This window comes from Xenia sp. Carnegie-2017, unplaced genomic scaffold, assembly GCF_021976095.1.
Source record: "Xenia sp. Carnegie-2017 unplaced genomic scaffold, XeniaSp_v1 HiC_scaffold_19, whole genome shotgun sequence".
Lineage (NCBI taxonomy): Eukaryota > Metazoa > Cnidaria > Anthozoa > Malacalcyonacea > Xeniidae > Xenia > Xenia sp. Carnegie-2017.
The window spans coordinates 8051353-8073755 of NW_025813481.1; the positions used below are offsets into that span (position 1 = coordinate 8051353).

General features: G+C 36.2%; 2 protein-coding genes across 2 annotated transcripts; both read right to left on the reverse strand.

Moving 5' to 3' along the window:
• Nucleotides 1-71: 71 nt before the first annotated feature.
• LOC124439404 (endoplasmic reticulum transmembrane helix translocase-like) lies at nt 72-20425 on the reverse strand. Its single transcript, XM_046989628.1, is given in 29 exon segments — nt 72-541; nt 1209-1352; nt 1509-1620; nt 1777-1919; nt 2030-2108; nt 3709-3844; nt 4300-4417; nt 4859-4987; nt 5691-5719; nt 5808-5873; nt 7566-7662; nt 9965-10063; nt 10831-10943; nt 11027-11138; nt 11733-11858; nt 12213-12323; nt 12837-13012; nt 13452-13607; nt 13943-14062; nt 14334-14471; nt 14858-15040; nt 15647-15776; nt 16403-16512; nt 16612-16681; nt 17340-17396; nt 18486-18657; nt 18740-18933; nt 19664-19753; nt 20168-20425. Coding segments are annotated over 29 exon segments (3567 nt in total). The 5' UTR covers nt 20417-20425; the 3' UTR covers nt 72-433.
• Nucleotides 20426-21312: 887 nt separating this feature from the next.
• Nucleotides 21313-21907, reverse strand: LOC124439405 (protein catecholamines up-like). Its single transcript, XM_046989629.1, has 2 exons — nt 21650-21907; nt 21313-21564 (listed from the first exon to the last, which is right to left on the reverse strand). Exons 1-2 carry the CDS (start codon nt 21905-21907, stop codon nt 21313-21315), a joined length of 510 nt encoding a protein of 169 aa, XP_046845585.1.
• Between the last annotated feature and the right edge of the window lie 496 nt (nt 21908-22403).

A 22403-nucleotide genomic window follows, 5' to 3' on the forward strand; every position in this document is an offset into this window, starting at 1 on the left:
ACATAATGTTAAATGGAGACATGTATGCAATACAAAGTCTTTTCGTTCGTTTAAAAAAGATCTCGGTAGTGTCGAGTTAAAATCAAAAACGATTCATTTATTGTAGTCAATCGTGGATTGCATTTTGAATGAAGTGCAAAGAATATCATAGCGTGAGCCCGCAGAAAACAATATCAATTTAAAGCAACTAAAAAATGAAGTGCAAAGAATATCACAGCGTGAGCCCGCAGTATCAATTTAAAGCAACTAAAAATATCGACGTTGGATATTTTCTCCCACCGGAAACTACAAGCAAGGTTCATGTCGATGCTCTGTTCCTTCCACGTTGGACATGATATACTTCCTTGTATCGAAAACCTTGTTTAAACCATTTCTTTTATTTCCCTCTCGAATCGACGCCCCTTTGGTTGACTCGTGTGGATGAGCACGTGTTTCAGGTGGATTTCATTCTCACATTTCCAAGAATAAACTGCAGCAGTCGATCGATGAACCAACAGCTGACGACGTTCAAACACATTACTTGTAGGATATCGGTTCGATGCTAGAAAATGAACAGACCATCGCGTAAAGCTTTGCAAACTTTTCATACTTGATGACACAAGCAAAAGTTTTGTGCGGGATTTAGTAATTTAGTACGCCAGTTTTCATAACTGGTTTTTTTTAACCAGGAATGAACTATTGCAAGGCAAGAATCTGAAATATTTTCGAAAATTTTTAAAAATAGGATACAATTTTTAGGGCATACAGGTCTTGCGGCAAACGGTGGTTCAAACATACGCAGCAGTGAAGAAAGATGAGACACAGAAAAACTCCAGATGGGGTGGGGTGGGGTGAGAGGGTTGAACATTTAATGATTTGACCAAAGCGTTTCTCCGGTGGAAGGGTTGAACATTTAATGATTTGAAAAAAGCGTTTCCAGCGATTCTAATTTATTAAAACGTATTTGTACTCCTCACACTTTTCCTTGAACGGGTGATTTTATTTCACTGTTTTGCAAGCTCCTGTGAACGACTAAAATGACTTAAGATGAAGTCGATGATCTAAGCGTCGAAAGTCAAGACAAGTACACCGAGTTACGTTTCACAATTCTGATTTCATTAAAACAAATATTACTTTTATTGGGCAAATTTTTCCACTTCCCAACAAACGCAGAACTCTACATTCCCCGTTGTTTTTTAGCAACATCCAAGCAGACCTCCTATACAAACCTTGTCGGGCATTGCGACGATTTCAAATTGATTCGAAAAATCCTCGGATACACCAGTTGTCAAAGTTAGTATAGCACCGGAAGATGCCATTAAACTATACAGTAGTGCTTTGTTTTCCAGCAAGCTTTCCATGAACGGGTGACCCTGGGGGAGAGAGAAAGTTTTTGTGAACTTTATCATGAATGGAAAACGTCTTTTTGGAAGACGAACTATACAAAAATGTCACGATAATCCCGTACTCCTAAGTTTTCCAGGAATAGTTTTCCCGGAATACAAGAATTTTATATCAAACTGACCAACCTTGTAGTTGACGGCAAACGTTGACAGTTGCATCGCCATTGAGATGAGGTAAACAGTGCTGTTGATAATATTAGCTTCAAACTTTGAGTCGAGGTCAACATAATTGTCGGTTCTAAATGTGAAAGAGATGTCTAGGCTTGTGGCAAAATATATTCTTCTGTGTCTTATGGTTCATATTGACGGAGCTCCAAGCAAATCAAGTGTCAACGCTGTCTGTATGAAATAAACAAAGGCCGGCCGGTTCAAAAAACATGGAGCATGCGCATACCTTCCAGGCGTCCAGCGCTTGGCTTGAGTTGTAAGAAAGTACAATGAATAAAAATGGACGGCGAATTGACAACAAACGGTGAGAATTGTGTAGAAATTGAATATGTTCGGCAAAGGTCTTTCTTTGGATAAAGTCTTCAATGGCTAAAAAACAAATATGCAATAATCCTATTCGCTTACGATTTAATACGTATAAAAACATAGCAGTTCTTCAATACGATTTCGACAAAATTAAGAAATTATAGCAAATGGACTTTACTAAGACACGATGTACCTTGGATCTTCTTGAAATGAAAGCATCCGGCCAAGAGGATCCCTTGTAATGTAGCTTGTCTACATAAATGATGAAAACAGTGACGAGGGCAGAGATAATGTTCGGTTAACAAATATAAATTTTTACAATGATCCATAAATATAGTTAAAACGATAGATGTATATTGAGAACAGAAATTGATTATAACCAAACCAAGTCTGACACATAAACAATGGCGGCAAGGAGGCATATCGACACAGATCTGTACAGTCAAAGACAAAATTAAATTCGCCTGCGTAGCCAGCTTGCATGTTTTAGTCGAGCAATGTAAATTTCAGAACATTTCATTGGAAAATCACAGTTTTCACATTGAGCGCCTAACTACGCCACGGGTTAAAGAGACTGGCACGAATATAAAAACTCCTGTTTGATTGTTACGAAACATAGACTGAGTTTGTCAAAAGAAATATTAGCATTCAACCAGAGTACCATTATACTACATAGACTGAGTTTGTCAAAGGAAATATTAACATTCAACCAGAGTACCATTATACTACATAGACTGAGTTTGTCAAAAGAAATATTAGCATTCAACCAGAGTACCATTATACTACATAGAGTGAGTTTGTCAAAAGAAATATTAGCATTCAACCAGAGTACCATTATACTACATAGACTGAGTTTGTCAAAGAAATATTAGCATTCAACCAGAGTACCATTATACTACATAGACTGAGTTTGTCAAAAGAAATATTAGCATTCAACCAGAGTACCATTATACTACATAGAGTGAGTTTGTCAAAAGAAATATTAGCATTCAACCAGAGTACCATTATACTACATAGACTGAGTTTGTCAAAAGAAATATTAGCATTCAACCAGAGTACCATTATACTACATAGAGTGAGTTTGTCAAAAGAAATATTAGCATTCAACCAGAGTACCATTATACTACATAGACTGAGTTTGTCAAAAGAAATATTAGCATTCAACCAGAGTACCGTTATACTACATAGACTGAGTTTGTCAAAAGAAATATTAGCATTCAACCAGAGTATCATTATACTACATAGAGTGAGTTTGTCAAAAGAAATATTAGCATTCAACCAGAGTACCATTATACTACATAGACTGAGTTTGTCAAAAGAAATATTAGCATTCAACCAGAGTACCATTATACTACATAGACTGAGTTTGTCAAAAGAAATATTAGCATTCAACCAGAGTATCATTATACTACATAGAGTGAGTTTGTCAAAAGAAATATTAGCATTCAACCAGAGTACCATTATACTACATAGACTGAGTTTGTCAAAAGAAATATTAGCATTCAACCAGAGTACCATTATACTACATAGAGTGAGTTTGTCAAAAGAAATATTAGCATTCAACCAGAGTACCATTATACTACATAGACTGAGTTTGTCAAAAGAAATATTAGCATTCAACCAGAGTATCATTATACTACATAGACTGAGTTTGTCAAAAAAAAATTAGCATTCAACCAGAGTACCATTATACTCAACATTGTGAATAAAAGACAATTCTCAAATGTTTCCCAATAAATATTTCTCAATAATAAACTTCTCAAAAGAAAAATAACCCAAAATATTTTCCACAAACACGGATTCAAGGTAACACAATGTCTCGTAATCCGGACAAAATGGTGATCAAACATACCCATCACTGAATTTAATTCCATCCAAGTAGAGGGCGCTCTGACTGTACGCCAATATCAATGCATTGAGCGCAAGAATCTTGAACATTTGAAGCGTTGTGACGAGCGTGCACCTTCCTTGTTTGATAATGTGACACACTAAAAAAGCGGTAAAGCAATGTGCCACAAGCTTTAGTTAAATGTAAAAGAACATATAACGTTTCACAAGAAGTGTCTGAAATATGGACAGGCGTGTGTGTATAAAGTGTTTCACTTTCTGGCAAGTGTTTCGAGGTTGCCTGTAAAATCTTGAATACCACTTTACGGAGTACAAAAATGTACAATGTACATTGTAATTTGACTTTCGTTTTGATACACCTGTATTCTTTACTTCGCGCAATATTTTTGAAAACTTACATGCAACATCGAAAAATATTTCCTGCGAGTAATTTTGAGAAAAAATTTCCTGACATACAGGACTTTTCCATGCAATTCATAGATCAATCACAATGCAACCTTAAACTCAACCACGACAACCATTAATCACTTCCTCAAGTCAATTTTTCAATTTTACGTCTCTCGATTACATATTTACCCCTCTCTAGTACACTGACCGCTGTTTATGGAAGAATGTTTTGAGGTGAAAGGCGATGCAATCGATGCGTCTCCCAAGCGAACCACTTTGTTTTCCTCCATTTCATCCAAGGCTTTCAACATTTCTTGAAGTTTTTTCTAAACAAATTACACTTTCGTAAACGTTATTATCAAAATATAAGATAAAACATATTCCAAAAGGCATCATCTTGTAAACGCAAGATTCTGTTTTATATCAACGTCATTTCCCCGTAACGACTGGATCTGCTAGCTGGTAAATAATCCCTCAGCTTGATAATGACTATGATATAAAGTGGAAAGATTACTTTTGAAAATCTTATCTGATGGGTAATACAGCATATCTCGAAACTTGAGTTTACAAGATGATGTTTTGTTTTTCCATATGTTTCTTTCTTGAAATTGTCGGCGGGAAAAAGTATACAGAACCCTTTCTACGATAAGTATCGAAGCAATAACGTATCCGTGCACATGCTTAACAATGAAGGAGCGTTGAAACTGGGCACGAGCTTGAACACCACCCCATCAAGCCTAAGGCCCCGCCTTAAATTCCCATCATACCTCTTGTTCCATTTTGCTATTTGCGGCAGTATTCTCGCCACGTGCTACAGCCCGCATTTTAGCAGCTTTCGAAGTGTTAGCACTCGGTTTCTTTTTAGATGGAACGGTGACGTCATTGTCGACTTCATCCTGGCAGATGGGAACATGGAAACATAAAACATGCAAGTGAATCATGGACGTAAGGAGATTAATATTTGAGTGGGGGGGAGGTTGCTGTGCAGGAAATACGTAAATGCAAATGATATATGCATGATAAATGTAATGTTAGAAGTTTATAGACCTACACCACATCCATCCACGCTGAAAAGCCCGTATAAAGTAGTTTTTGGGAGTAAATATTATCCCATCAATGAAAAGAAAAGTATAAGACAGAATGATGAGACAACATGATCGTCAATATAAAGAGAAATCAAAGAAATACTATGATAGAAAGAGACATGTAAAGAAATCACACATCAAAGTAGGTGATAAAGAGTGTTAATGAAAGATAAAAGAACTGATCGTTTACGACCAGAAGTAGGAGTTGTAATTGAAACACGATACGGTCTCACACAGAATTAGAGGCTCTTGCAATCAAGTGGGCATGTAGCGATGCATTTTATCAATGCCTTGAAGCAGCCCCAAAGTTCGAAATAATAACTGTATACATAATAAAATGAATTGTAGATAAACTAGAGAGTTTCCTCCAAAATATGATTTTTCCTACAAGTACTCGAAGTAGCATGTGTGCTCAACAGAGGTCATGATCATACAAGTAGGCAAAAGTTGAAATCCAGAGGAAACAAAGGTTTTCATAGGAACTCAATACCACATATCATGCATATCATCCAACGTCTTCCAAATATAGATTTTCCAACGTTCCTGACATTAATTTATGCCAAATATAATCGCTGCACCTTACAAGTCGAAAGTTTTTACATCTAAAACGTGAACAAAGACATAAACTTACGTTCTTTGCTCGCTTTTGTTTCTAGTTTTCGCATCTTCTTCGGAGAGCCACTCAACAACGCTACACCTAAAGAAATAATTTGTATTACATTACACATTATAATACAGCTAGTCCGTGCAATGGAAGATATTTAGAATTCATCTATGACACTGCTACAACTTTGTTGCTTGTTCATAAGTGTTGTTAGCTGAACTCTACATGAAAAAAATCATTGATGGCGATTTCGATCAGAATGACACAATAATAATTGATGCAATTCACCACTATATTAAACCTGGGCCAGTGAACTGCAATACAAACTGGAATTTTAACACCAATTGTTAAAAGCCTGCAACTACACATTTGTTTCGATTAATAACCAGCTTGAGTGGTTAAAACTATAATAACCAGCTTGTGTGGTTAAAACTATAATAACCAGCTTGTGTGGTTAAAACTATAATAACCAGCTTGTGTGGTTAAAACTATAATAACCAGCTCGTGTGGTTAAAACTATAATAACCAGCTCGTGTGGTTAAAACTATAATAACCAGCTCGTGTGGTTAAAGCTATAATAACCAGCTTGTGTGGTTAAAACTATAATAACCAGCTTGTGTGGTTAAAACTATAATAACCAGCTTGTGTGGTTAAAACTATAATAACCAGCTTGTGTGGTTAAAACAATAATAACCAGCTTGTGTGATTAAAACTACAATAACCAGCTTGTGTGGTTAAAATTATAATAACCAGCTTGTGTGGTTAAAACTATAATAACCAGCTTGTGTGGTTAAAACTATAATAACCAGCTTGTGTGGTTAAAACTAAAATAACCAGCTTGTGTGGTTAAAACTAAAATAACCAGCTTGTGTGGTTAAAACTATAATAACCAGCTTGTGTGGTTAAAACTATAATAACCAGCTCGTGTGGTTAAAACTATAATAACCAGCTTGTGTGGTTAAAACTATAATAACCAGCTTGTGTGGTTAAAACAATAATAACCAGCTCGTGTGGTTAAAACTATAATAACCAGCTTGTGTGGTTAAAACTATAATAACCAGCTTGTGTGGTTAAAACTATAATAACCAGCTTGTGTGGTTAAAACTATAATAACCAGCTCGTGTGGTTAAAACTATAATAACCAGCTTGTGTGATTAAAACTATAATAACCAGCTCGTGTGGTTAAAACTATAATAACCAGCTTGTGTGGTTAAAACTATAATAACCAGCTTGTGTGGTTAAAACTATAATAACCAGGTCGCGTGGTTAAAACTATAATAACCAGCTTGTGTGGTTAAAACTATAATAACCAGCTTGTGTGGTTAAAACTATAATAACCAGCTTGTGTGGTTAAAACTATAATAACCAGCTCGTGTGGTTAAAACTATAATAACCAGCTTGTGTGGTTAAAACTATAATAACCAGCTCGCATGGTTAAAACTATCATCTCAACTTATGCCACAGCATTTTATGTACATCGCTGCTAATTTTTTCAAAATTATATCATCGACTAGAAGCTTCTAAAAACGCTTTGAAAAATTAAATTCCCTTTCAATTTCAAAGATGGTGGTAAGGTTAGAGTTCCAGTTGACATCACATTTCACCTATCTGGCTTGCCAACACAAATTCGCTAAACAACTCAGTCATAAGTCATAGTCGGAGCATGTAATCATTACACTGCTACAACAAAGGGGCTACAATTCAATTATTCTAGTCATGTGACACACCAAAACTACATTGAAACGGAAATAATAATCGAAGATATCACATCGAAGACAAACGCACCGACATCGGCATGCTTGAGGGCACCGACGTCATTCGTTCCATCGCCACACATTAAAATGACGTAGCCGAGACTTTTCAACTTAGTAACGACCAGTTCCTGGAAGAGAAAAACAACAGAAATAAGAAACATGCGGGTGTTCGGGTGCGTGATAAAATAAGTCGATACGTTCCGAAAAAATATCTCCAGTACGTTTAAGGCAATAAAGTTTGTGGTGCAAGTTTATCTTGTTCGTGTTTGTTATGTTTTACTAAAAATATTATCTCTTGTACGTTTAAGGCAATAAAGTTTGTGGTGCAAATTTATCGTGTTCGTGTTCGTTATGTTTTACTAAAAATATTATCTCTTATACGTTTAAGGCAATAAAGTTTGTGGTGCAAGTTTATCTTGTTCGTGTTTGTTATGTTTTACTAAAAATATTATCTCTTGTACGTTTAAGGCAATAAAGTTTGTGGTGCAAATTTATCGTGTTCGTGTTCGTTATGTTTTACTATAAATATTATCTCTTGTACGTTTAAGGCAATAAAGTTTGTGGTGCAACTTTATCTTGTTCGTGTTCGTTATGTTTCACTAAAAATATTATCTCTTGTACGTTTAAGGCAATAAAGTTTGTGGTGCAAATTTATCGTGTTCGTGTTCGTTATGTTTCACTAAAAATATTATCTCTTGTACGTTTAAGGCAATAAAGTTTGTGGTGCAAATTTATCGTGTTCGTGTTCGTTATGTTTCACTAAAAATATTATCTCTTGTACGTTTAAGGCAATAAAGTTTGTGGTGCAAATTTATCGTGTTCGTGTTCGTTATGTTTTACTAAAAATACTATCTCTTGTACGTTTAAGGCAATAAAGTTTGTGGTGCAAGTTTATCTTGTTCGTGTTCGTTATGTTTCACTAAAAATATTATCTCTTGTACGTTTAAGGCAATAAAGTTTGTGGTGCAAATTTATCGTGTTCGTGTTCGTTATGTTTTACTAAAAATATTATCACTTGTACGTTTAAGGCAATAAAGTTTGTTGTGCAAGTTTATCTTGTTCGTGTTCGTTATGTTTTACTAAAAATATTATCTCTTGTACGTTTAAGGCAATAAAGTTTGTTGTGCAAGTTTATCTTGTTCGTGTTCGTTATGTTTTACTAAAAATATTATCACTTGTACGTTTAAGGCAATAAAGTTTGTTGTGCAAGTTTATCTTGTTCGTGTTCGTTATGTTTCACTAAAAATATTATCTCTTGTACGTTTAAGGCAATAAAGTTTGTGGTGCAAATTTATCGTGTTCGTGTTCGTTATGTTTCACTAAAATATTATCTCTTGTACGTTTAAGGCAATAAAGTTTGTGGTGCAAATTTATCGTGTTCGTGTTCGTTATGTTTTACTAAAAATATTATCACTTGTACGTTTAAGGCAATAAAGTTTGTTGTGCAAGTTTATCTTGTTCGTGTTCGTTATGTTTTACTAAAAATATTATCTCTTGTACGTTTAAGGCAATAAAGTTTGTTGTGCAAGTTTATCTTGTTCGTGTTCGTTATGTTTTACTAAAAATATTATCACTTGTACGTTTAAGGCAATAAAGTTTGTGGTGCAAGTTTATCTTGTTCGTGTTCGTTATGTTTCACTAAAAATATTATCTCTTGTACGTTGAAGGCAATAAAGTTTGGTGCAAATTTATCGTGTTCGTGTTCGTTATGTTTTACTAAAAATATTATCTCTTGTACGTTTAAGGCAATAAAGTTTGTGGTGCAAGTTTAACTTGTTCGTGTTTGTTATGTTTTACTAAAAATATTATCTCTTGTACGTTTAAGGCAATAAAGTTTGTGGTGCAAATTTATCTTGTTCGTGTTCGTTATGTTTTACTAAAAATATTATCTCTTGTACGTTTAAGGCAATAAAGTTTGTGGTGCAAGTTTATCTTGTTCGCGTTTGTTATGTTTTACTAAAAATATTATCTCTTGTACGTTTAAGGCAATAAAGTTTGTGGTGCAAGTTTATCTTGTTCGTGTTCGTTATGTTTTACTACAAGCAGGAGAGACTTTACTCAAAGGGGAAAGTTGTTTTTTATATGACATCGTAAATAGAATTGTTAAACACAGAAAAAAACTAGATTCGGCTCATAGCCACTTTTTGTACACAGTCCTGTAATGCTCAAGAGCACGACACACGCGGATTCACACCCCCGGCAACTCTTTCACCACCTTAATGAAGAGTTGAATGAGAGCACGTTTCTGCTCACTCCTCTTATTTTGTCGTAAAATAAGGGCGGTGAGCAGCCTGCTGATAACGAACTCCATGCCCAAATTGTTGAAAAATGACGAGAAAATGAGCAGCAGATACAAATTTGTCAAGGAACAGTACTAAATTTGTGATTCTGAAAACGTCCTTAGTTTCTGTTGCGCATGCCCGAACAAACCTTTTGTTTTGGTGCGACTCTGGCATATACTTTGACCACGGACCACAATAATGACAAGACATCCCTTGAATGCGTACTGTTTTGAAGCAAGTGAAACGCCTAAAAATGGTAAAACATAACATTATTGCACGCTTCTATTTTAGTATATGCAAGCGTGAGGATAATTTTTTGGTCGGGATTTGATCGTATTAAATACATTGATTATCCTACGTCTATTTTCTGACACACGCGTATTGTTCTCGATTTTTAGCTTTTATGCAAGTTCATAGCAGGGGTAAGAAATAGACTTGTTTTATTTGCTTCATTATAACAATTGTCAAAGTCATTATTGTCGTCATTATCATTGTCATCTTTATCGTCATCGTCATTATCATTGTCATCGTCATTATCATCGTCATTATCATCTTCATCGTCCTCGTCATCGTCATCGTCATCGTCATTATCATCTTCATCGTCATCGTCATCATCATTATCATCGTCATCTTCATTGTCATCATCATTATCATTGTCATTATCATCTTCATCGTCATCGTCATTATCATTATCATCGTCATCTTCATCTTCATCGTCATTATCATTATCATTATCATTATCATTATCATTATCATTATCATTATCATTATCATTATCATCATGGTCATTATCACACGATTTAATGTAGAAAATGGTTATTCCAAAAGCTTTTATTTAAATTATATAGATGTTTCGAAGGGTTTAACAGCTCGTTTATCAGACAGGTATCTTGCAACTTGTTTCGAAGCTACAACTTGTAGTAAAAATTTTAAACAATGAACAAAGGAGAAAACTTCAAAATAAAACATCCCCCCCCCAAAAAAAATAAAATCTCAAACTTATCACAACGTTACCTCGCCTGTGATACACAAATCATAATTTTTCTTTAGTTTCTTTATTCCTCCTTCGGGAATTACCGGAACTGATACAGTTTTATCTGAAGATTGCCAAAACCAGGTTTGAAGATCTGAAAAAAGATGCAGACAATTCATTAAACAAAACGACGCATTGCTTGACAAAGACTGAACAAAAACTTTAGAAAAAGCTCACCATCGGCGTCATTAGAACTTTGAGTCAATATAAGCGTTGGTTTATTGGTTATCTTTAACTCTTGAGCAACGTGGCAAGCGGTCAGCGGGTTGTCTCCTGTAATCATTACAGTCTGAAACAAATGTCGAATAAAAAACTAGGTTAGAACTATTGTCACTATATGATGACCCACACTTGCAGGTAAAGCAAACTGCACAATACAATCTTGCAATACAATGCGTGGAATTTGAAAACCTCAACACAATCTGTATTGAGTTTGCAAAGTTTCGACAAGTTTTGGTGGATCAACACAATGCTACACAATAACAACAACAGCAGCAACAAAAAACAACACCGACATCACCATCACAAACAACAAGAAGACACTACAGCACACTACAACGCACAACAAGAACAACAACAACAACAAAAAGAAGAAGAAGAAGAAGGAGAACAACAACAAGAACAACAACAAAAAGAACAACAACAGGAACAAGAACAGCAACAACGACGACGACGATAGCAACAACAACAAGAAGAACAAGAACAGCAACAACAGCAACAGCAGCAACACACAACAACAACAACAAGAAGAACAAAAAACACTATCAACACCACCAACAACAACACACTACAACACACAACAACAATAACAAAAAACACCACCACCACCAACAACAACATCAACGACAACATAAGAGCAGCGATTGATCATAATGAAACTTACATGATGCGACGCATGCTGAATTTCTTTGATTGCATTCTTTGATGTGGACTTCAAAGGACACGAAATGATGACAAAACCGGCGAAGGTAAGGTCACATTCAACTGTATCCCGCTTAAGTTCCCTTACCTATAAACACAAGAAAGGAATATCACCCACTAAAACACATCAACGAAACTCATAAATTAATGTAAATAATTAACAAAAGTTGGAAAATACATAGTGTAGTATGCGGATGACTGCAATAACGGTAACAAAGTTGTTCTGTCTTTCCGTGTAAACAATGTAAATCGATAAAAGTAGTTGAATTATTTCACTACTTAAGAATAAATATCTAGCAACACAAACTTAAGGCCAACCATCAAATTATTTCTTGTACAAAAAGATGAGATTGCTAAAGTTCCTACTTACATCTTTCGTTGTAAATCTACTTACATCTTTAGTCATAAACTTACTTTCATCTTTAGTCTCTAGCTTACTTACATCTTTAGCCTGAAGCTCACCAAGACTTTTGTAGCCGAGTGCAAGAACTCTGGCTCCTTGACAGGTCATCTTTTGATAAACAACATCGTAATGCTCAGGAATACTTGTGTACTAAATAAAGAATAACAAATACATTACGAGAACAACAGAAACAAAGAGTAAGTCAGCAATTAATTTTAAAAGCCTGGAACTGGAAGCGCAATAAATATGGTAAGACGACTAAAACGGGCATTGATGGAATTTGGGAGATGGGTGTGTGCGCACCAGATTTTGCTAGAGGGAGTGCTGGAAGAGCGCAAATTTCCCTAATACATCAAACAATTAAGCAAAAGCAGTTGTGATTAGTGTTTAATGAAGCACACTTTGAAAAATCTCGCAATCATAATAAAATGGTAACAAAATTAAACAAAAGAAGTCATACTTGGTACGGCAATAATCAACCACCAAAATCTAATCCAATAATCGAGAAGCCCCCTGTAAAGCACCCCCTCCCCTGTAAAACCATCATGGATCCATCTTTGGACAAAACACACAGAGAAAGAGGATATTGTGTGCCGCTGTTACATCATAAAGAAAAGGAAATTCTTAAGAAACTGTTTCATCGTTTATTACAAAAACACAAACCATTGAGCGTAGAGTCTCCGGAGCGCCTTTCACGGTGGCGATGTAGTTGGAGGCGGATGAGCCTGGCGTTTGCACGGAAACGACAGCGGACATTCTCTTCAGAGAACTGGCGAAGTGATATCGATGGACTATACGTAATGATTGCTTCCTTCCTTTCTTTGGCATCACAATGTCCCCTGGGAAGTGAAGATAAGCTTGAAAGAACCTTGAAAGTACTCGTCAAGGAAATATTCGTTGTATGCATGCACCTAGTGTCGTTACACTTGTCACAAAATGCAATAACATCACACCATTACCTACTATCCCTACCTTTCAATAAACGTAAAACTAGGCATTTTATTTGCCCCATTTTCTCACCTCATTGTATGAGGTGAGCAAATGTGGGGAGAGACATACAATTTGTCTGATGTTTCAATAGCAAATATACTGTACACGTATCTCAACTGGTTCTGAAAGCCATTGCTTGTGATCAAGGGATTAAAACAAAGGGGGTTGTTGCCCGAAGATTTTACAAGTGGTAGATAAAATCGAACGCACACGGCTATTTTATAATGAGTTTGTCAGTTACGCTAAAGCATTCATTTTCATTTTTATTTCTTTTTCTTTTCAACGCACCTTTAGTGAGAGTCCAGTCAACGGCAGAGAGACATGCAATTTCTAACGGGTCACCAACGAGATTTGTATCAACATACACTAAAGAATGGCAAGATGCCAACACTTGGAGGGTCGCGTTAGGCGCTTTGGATACTTCGCAACATTCGCTTGGAGAGTCTTCGCTGTAGAAAAAATAACGAGTTTTGTTCCACCTACCGAGAACTAGAAATCAATGCATATTGCAGCGCGAATTAGATTAAGCCTAGAAAGCAAAAGTCGAAAAGTGCAAATCGATTTCAATCTCCCAGCCTCGTATCCAGGCTCTCAACTGACCGACAGCAACATAAAAAGTTAGTTGAGAGCCTGGACGCGAGCATGACAATTTTTAGGCTAAATCAACTTTTGCAATTTCGTAGATAACTTGTACATATAATGCTCGCATGTGAGGTAATGCTTCGCGTGGTTTATTATGCTGAAAAATGAAAAACGAAAACTTCACAGCAAGATATCACCTTATTCCGGCAATTCCTCCACGACAAGGTTGTCACTGGTCAGCGTTCCAGTTTTGTCGAAGCAACATACGTCAATTTTACCAGCAAACGGTATGCGAAACGGTTCGGTACAAAATACACCTATGAAATCATCGATACATCATTTAAAAACTTGAACAGGGAGAAATCTGCGAGGCAGAGCGATGAAAAGGAATTTACGTTATCAGGAATTTGATGACATGCAGAAATGCACGTCATGCATTCCTACATGAAATTGAGACGAGGCCCGAGAAACGTCACGAATGAAGGTAAGGTCAGCGGCAGACAAAAGAACAATTTAGGCGCAAAATATGACGATGTAACCCGGATTAGAACAAAACGATATACATCAAAAACCATAATGTTTTCTTACCTAACTTCGTGAGAGCTAGAAGAGACGAATTGACGGCCAGAGAGAGTTCGATGGGCAACTCAGGCGGAACGACGGAAGTTAGTATTAGAGTACATTCCAAAAACAATTTATAGCGATTGCGACGGGGGTCAGCCGTGCCTGATAAAAAAAAGACACGAAAAAATATCATTAAACTTGTAAAACAAATAAAACCAACTATTTAAACAACACACTTGGGAAGGATTTACGGGAAGGGTGCGGAGAGGGTAAAGATGATTGATGGGGTGCAAAAGAGAGGTGCAAAATGGGTGTCAATTTTCCTACAAAACACTGATGTATCAAACAATTCAGCTGAAGCAATTATCATTAGTGTTTGATAGAGCACAATTCCAAAAATCTCACTATCACAAGAAAAAAGTAACAGAATTATGTGCTACGGCAACAAGCAGCCAAAGAAATGTAATCCAAACTAGGGTACGCCTCGCTCCCCCTCACCTACAAAATCATTATGGATCCATCCTTGCAAAAGACCAAGCACTTCTTACCATGAATCCAAACGTACGACGATGCCGCAATGGCGAATACCAATAAAAACAAAATGAACAAAAACGTTTCCAAATTGTTCGCTGTAATACGCTTCACACCAAACAGAATGGTTCGTAATAATCGACCTTGTGATGTATTGAAGCCGGTTCTTAAAACGTAAGCAACACATCCATTGTCAGGAGCTAAAGAGAGTGGACATTGTTCAGTACAAAACCAGAAACAGCCAGTATAATTAAGGCAAAAAATGAAGAAAAGCCCAAGTGTAAAATGGCATAAGATCTAGCGATGTATCGATATAGGATTTTATCGATATACGATTAACCGATATTAAAATGCCGATATTTTATGCCATTTTACGAAACTTAAACATCATAAAGTATGTCACATAGTGCTCACCAGTGACTGTTCATTTGATAAAAAACAAATATATGAAACTCAAAGTGGTTATTTACATTGCAGCCATATTTTACAGCACAATAGTCAATGGAAATTAGTATCACGTAGAACTAACAAATTTTAGGTAGTATTAATTTAACAAAAATTGTTAAGGAATTATATTTATTATAGCTAAATTACGATACATTTTAATTTTATTTCTATTTCAATGAAATGTCTAAATATCGGTATTTTGAGCAAGAAAAATATCGATACCGATGATTCTATTTGCCGATATCGATACCGATAATACTATTTGCCGATATCGATACCGATAATTCTATTTGCCGATATCGATACCGATAATTCTATTTGCCGATATCGATATCGATTCATCACAAATAAGTTCGTACCTTTAAGACCAGATGTTGTCTTGGGAGGAGCAGAATGCTGAACGACTTTTGTTCCACCAGAGAGAAGATGAAGCTTGCCATGTTGATCAAGGTCCAAAAATTCACTGTCGGCAAGATCCTCTATGGATTCCTACAAAATTTTGATGATACAGACTTCACTAATAAAACAGAGATTACAAACTTGAATATTCCTCAAAACATCGTAATTGTCTGGGTGAATGACGATTGCGTATTTCTTAAAAGAATTGTTGAAACCAGAGCATAACTATAAAAATTAAATGGCACGATGCATTTCGGCAGAGTTCTCATCAGGTGTCACGTTTTCTTAAATGAAAACCAAAAGTTACCACTATTTATAACAAAAATAAAAAGTAATGAAATCACCCCCAGTTGTCAATGGCAAGTGGAAAGTGCGCTTTTCAAGGCAAATAGAATAGAATTAAAGAACTACAGAAAACGTAATGTGTCGTTTGTCAGAACTGCTGAGAAAAACTAAAAGAGGGTCATTAAATGTCTTTTATAAAATGCAAAAAAAAACGCAACTGTTTCACACGGAAAAGCAACTTGCATAGAAAATTGTTGGCGTCTAACGACAAAACGCACGGCGTCTAACGACAAAACGCACGGCGTCTGACGACAAAACGCACGGCGTCTAACGGCAAAACGCACGGCGTCTAACGACAAAACGCACGGCAATTAACGACAAAACGCACGGCGTCTAACGGCAAAACGCACGGCGTCTAACAAAAAACGCACCTTCATCTGTGGAACAGATTCACCGGTCAGCATTGCCTCGTCTACAATACACGACCCGCGTAATAACAAAAGATCACAGGGAACCAATATATCTTGATTTTGACATCTACCTAAAAGTAATCGTAAAGTGCACATCTTGCAACGCGCTACCACACTTAAACGTTAAAAATTGAAAGATCAAACTTTCATAGTCACAGAAAACGACAAACCAATGGAACAAATGTCTCCTGGTAAAAGTTCTTCGCTTAAAATGGGTCGCCATTTCCTGTTTCGATATACCTTAAAGAGAATCGTCATTTAAATTGGATTATGCATTTCCTTTAATTGGGTTTTCCATCCCTTAAATGCCCCCCCCCCCCTCGGAAACACTAAGCCAGTATATTTTTGAATGGTTGAAAAACAACCATTACTTTTGAACATGTCAAACAAATGAATTCAATAAACAAAATTATGACACAAATCTTGTAACAGTTAGTGCACTTATGTACCATACAGTCGCGAAAATAGCCACCTCCAGGTGGAAAGTACCCGCCTTTTTTCAACACCAAAAGAATCGTAAAAGTAACCGCCCTCTCGAAAAGAGCTACGCTATTTAAAGAACTTTAAAGAGCTTTGCAACGTGTACACTTTAATCCAAATAGAACGTTCATGTACATATGTGTCCCCAACCGAAATCTTACATAACTTTTAAACGCAGTGAAAAATACCGTTTATACAGGGGGTAAACACCTCTTAGATTGAGAGTTAACCGATGCTGAAAATAACATCTCAAAACAAAGCGCCCTGCAAAACTAAACGTCCCCCCCAAAAAAAGCAGCCACCCCTTGAGGCCACTAATTTTAAAGAAGCCCGAGCGGGTACTTACGAAAAATCTGGTGCGATAATTTGCCATAAGTTAAGACATAGAATAATGAAAAATGTGAAGTTTGTATTCTACCTGAATGTCGTAAGGTTTACTACCCATGTTTCGTATCTCTTTCATATTCCTCATTTGCTGGAAAAAGAAGATTTGATGTTTGAAATGTTTCGAGGAATCCATTCTCGCACATATACAAGCATGCAAACATTTAAAGATTCGTTTTACGTGGAGGCCTCAATCAAAATCTTCAAATACATTATGCGACAAGTCAACAAATGAGCAAATTATATTTTACTGTTTTATTTTAATAATGCTGTACGTGCAGTAAAGTAAATGGTTTAAGCCCAGGCGTATCGTTACATGTTTGTAGACGTAGATCATCCAGGTTAGTAGAGTCGTGAGAAGGACTTGTTTATGTTGACTGACGTTTGACAACCTTAGTGGTAGTCATCTTCAGAGTCAAGGTTGTCCAAACGTCAGTCAACACCACCAACAAGAGTCCTTCTTGGGACTCTACTAACTTGGACGATCTACATCCACAAACATTGTACATGTAGATCGCCCAGTTTAGTGCAGTTCGTAAAAAAAATGTTGGTGTTAATATTATAGTCAACAAAAACAACACCAATAGTTCTCCAATGTTTTTGTGTAAGTACATCATAAAGGTTAGTGCAGTCTTTAGGAAGAAAAACTGTTGATGCTGGAGTTTGGTCCTTCTAAAGATTGCACTAAACTGTACAATCTACACATACAAACATGTAAAAACAGTTGCTCTTAGATACTGTCAACAACAGGAGGTAAACAAAGTTATTTTAGAAAACAAAATAAATGTCGAAACAAAGGGAAGTGACAATCAATGACCTAGAACACAATCTACTAGATATCTGACTCTGCAAAAATTCTGTAGCCATGAGCGAGGTTACATTTGCGTGAGGTTACATTTTGAAAGGTGGGAAAACTGGGGATATTCATGGCAAATATCTGAGTTTATATACAGTTGCAAAAATGATAGTCTTGGTTTGATTTTTAAAATGTTTGATAGGATTCGTTTTTCAAACATTCTTTTAACTCATTTTTCATTTTGCGTTTTGACACGTTTCAAGATGGCGTCCTTGCCTCACCTTGACACGGTAAATAGACATCTGGGGGATTGGGTTCTAAATCATTGCCAACGATTTGTAGCATTATAACACGAACATCAAAAGTGAGCATGTATCATGTTACCTGTTGTACAAGTGTTGCTTCAAATGCCACCAACATGAACAGGGTGAAAAGGCTGTAATACCAATATTCATCCAAGCACCAAAGACCAACACAAAAGACTTGAAAGACAAAGAATGGTGCAGTTGCTCGTTCCTTGAATAACTCCATAAATTCAGGGATGTTCATCTCCAACCTTATCAAAAACGCATGTGAAAAAAAAAGATTGTCATCTTAAACACAACATATCTTTGGCATTGACAAACATGTAAAGTTACTTGTTCTTTCCATATTTGGTGGAAAACTTTGTGATCTCTGCTTCATCCTGATATCCCTTTGCGTTCTTATAGTATTCCATCGTATTGTTGATGGGAAAATCAACAGGCAAGAAAACTTTCTTTTCTTGCGAATCGTAAATGTATTTGAGCTTTTGAAACTTGAACCATAACACCTCTTCACCGGTTTCTAAAGTCTAATGAAAACAAAACTGCCATTGTCATCAATTTTGTTCACTTTCTCAATCAAAACAAGTATCCGAAAAGGCAAAAATGAATAAAAACAATATATTGCTGTTTTCTTGTCTTCATTTTTTGATCTCAAATAAAATTATCTGTTCAATACTTAATGTAGCCAAGAGATGTCAAATTCTACAATAGGTGTCCTGGTAATATTTCTCAGTAGAGTATCATTGAGAAAAGCAAACTCCCCATAGTTTTCAATTAGAGCATTATAAAACATGTGCGATGATTGGCCAATAGCCGTGTTTGCATTAGCCAGTGCAAACTGATCTGAGCTCAACCATTCAAATCAATCAATTAATTAAAGAGAAATTGCAAATCAATCATGAATGCATTTTAAAAGTAAAATTGGAACGTTTGATTGAAATTTGTCTGCTTTGAATTATTGTTATTTATGAAAGAATAAAAAGATGTTTTGTGTGTTTGCACTGGCTCACGCAAACCATGGAGATGTATGTGAGAACTCTAGACCTTTGGTCTTTGGTTGCTGCCCTCAAGTTCTCCCGAAGGTCTCCTCGGTTGGCATAAGCCCATACAAACACAGTAAACATCTTTTATTTCTTAAATGCACATTTGTTTAGTTTATGACAAAAACAACAACCAACATCAGGCAAATTATGCAAATATATACCATGGATTGCATAATCAAACCTTGCTAAAACCGGAGAAATTTACAAGGCCTACCTTTGAATGATGCAGCTTCACAAGCTCTGGAGATCCATTATTAGGAGTTGGTATAACTTTGACTACGTCAGCATGGTAAGGGCTTCTGGCCTGTAAAGATACTTGAAAATGTTATATTTTTCATGTAAGCTGGCATGTTTAGCACACAGCAAAGATTTTCTTATTAAACTGTTTTGTAAAAAAGGAAAATTTGTTATGAAAAAACTGGCTTTACTTTGTTTTTGTTGTATAATCTGCAAAACCAACATGCGTTTTAAGTTTCATGATTATTGATGGAGTCACAGTATCAATCGCTTTTTATACACTAGCAAATATCAATTTCACGCCATCAAACCGAAGATTTCGCGGACAATGAAAATTTCGCAGATAAACGAGTTAAAATGATATGCTTTCCAGACTTGTTAAATACTTGTGCACGAATAAAGAAACTGCTGATTCAGCCACAGCTGCAGCAATGAACTACTTCGAAATATATGGAAAACAGCTCAGTATTTCATGCGTTACCTTGGAACAGGTTAAGAAACAACGAACATGAACTGACCACATGCCAAACAACGCAAGAAGCACTTGCGATAAAAATATGATAACTCCAGCGATGGCGCCAATTTCGAAATGATCAGACACGCCATAGACTACAAACCACACATAAAGCCATGCTGAATAGATTGCTATGAACGGGGTGACATATAAATGAAAATAAATTGGTCGATTCTTGTATATTTTATAATAAGCTATTTCTTCTGTGGCAGCCATGTTGAAAACGTGACATCGCGCAGGTCTCGCGCATTGGCCCGCGTCCACGCAAACCACCAACCAAATTCAATGGCACGTCATAACTATTGTCATATCACATGCGTCATATGACGTTAAGTTCAAGCGACGTCAGCGACGTGTGACCATTGAGTTCTATAATAACTCAGTTATTATATAACTCAATGGTGTGACCACACAACAGCAACATGTAAATATTTTACATCCTAATTCACTATACTTACCATTTGGATGCTTAGGACGATAAGTGTTAGTTGGTTTGACACAAGGGTGGTCAGGCCAATGGGTCAGACCTTGATTAGGATTCATGTCCTTGGCAAACTGTCCACCACATGTAATTCATATTGACATGTGGATGAACAAAGTAGATAAAGTAAAGAAATAAAAATGATCAATTTAGCTTCCTTGTTTGCTGTTATGGTCTCACAGTCATGTCCCGATAGGTATGAACCGTATGATATGAACCGTATGATATATGTAATGATTGACACCTGAGCCCATGCCTCACATAACCCCTTGAGATGCCTGCTCAGCTGTCTCTACATATGCATATGTCGTTACCTAGTGGTTAATGTTGACCATGGCATAAAAAAATTCTTAGAATAAAACAATGCTTCAAGTGAAAACAAAACATTTCATTGTCACACATTCCGAATGAGAATCCATTAAAAGAATACTTACAATGCTTAATGCTTCGATACAAAAAAATATTGTAAAGAAAAGCTATGAATGACCAAATGATCTATCTAATTAATGTTCATCTACCTAGTTACAACAACAATGCCTAGCATCCCCAATGAATGGCTCATTCAACTTGTGCAAAACCTAAATACTCATGAGGATTCCCCAACTCAAAATTCCAAAGAATTTAAAATATACTACTCCATTTTGGCAATCAAAACCATCATAAGTACACCGACAAAGAGAGCAATTACTTCCTTAATAGATTGCCAAAGTTTGCTTTCTTGAAGAAGATCAGGTATGACAGACACAGTGGCAATATATATGAAGCCACCTGCAGTAAAAGGTAGGATCCACAAGGTTGCTGAGTTACTGCTGCCTTCGGCCAAAAGACCGCAAATGGTACCAGCCATTGCACTAGTTGCTGTGGTCAGTTGTAGGAACATTGCCTGCAGGATCACAAATGTGTACAAATATATTAAGATAAACAACAAGAAAAAGCAAAAAATGGCAGCTCACTCATGCTATCCTTACTTTGTACTTGCTGCAGCCTGATTGCACGAGAATTGCAAAGTCTCCAATCTCATGAGGAACTTCATGTAGCAGGATTGTCATGGTTGTAATTAACCCCAGGTTTCTGTTCACGAGAAACGAAGCACCGATAGCCAGCCCATCAGTGAAGTTATGTGCAAAATCAGCGGCAAGATTTAGATAACCAGCTACTTTAATATCACTCTCGCCACCATCAGCATGTTCTTTGCTATTGTTATCATCATCATGATCTTTATCCATGCAAAAAAGTAAAATACTTTTAGTTAATACTCCAATTATCAATTGTTTATAAAGCTTTTGGTTAATTTGGATGTGACTTTCGCCAAGTAACACTAAAAGAAACAATAGCTAAAATTTCCTCCTGCCAATGCCTCGCGCAATTGCCATTCCTGTGAAAAATTGCACTGCCCATGTCTGAATGACTGCATCCAAGACACACCAGCATTTCAAGTAATTTGAGTGTGTATGCTATGAAAACAAATCATTTGAAGAATAAACAAAATCAGTGTAACTTTAAGCCGGACTATAGTCTATTTTTGGTTAGTTTCAACCACAAGCAGTTTACCTTTTATGGTAGTTAGCAAGACTAAATTACACTTAATGGGACACCACTAATTATTCAAAGCCCATGGTGAAAATGAAGGAGTTTTGTGGTAACTTCAAAAGTTATATCCATGTGTAAACAGAACTGCATTGACACATGATGGTTTAGAAAGACTTCAACTTCATTCGAAAA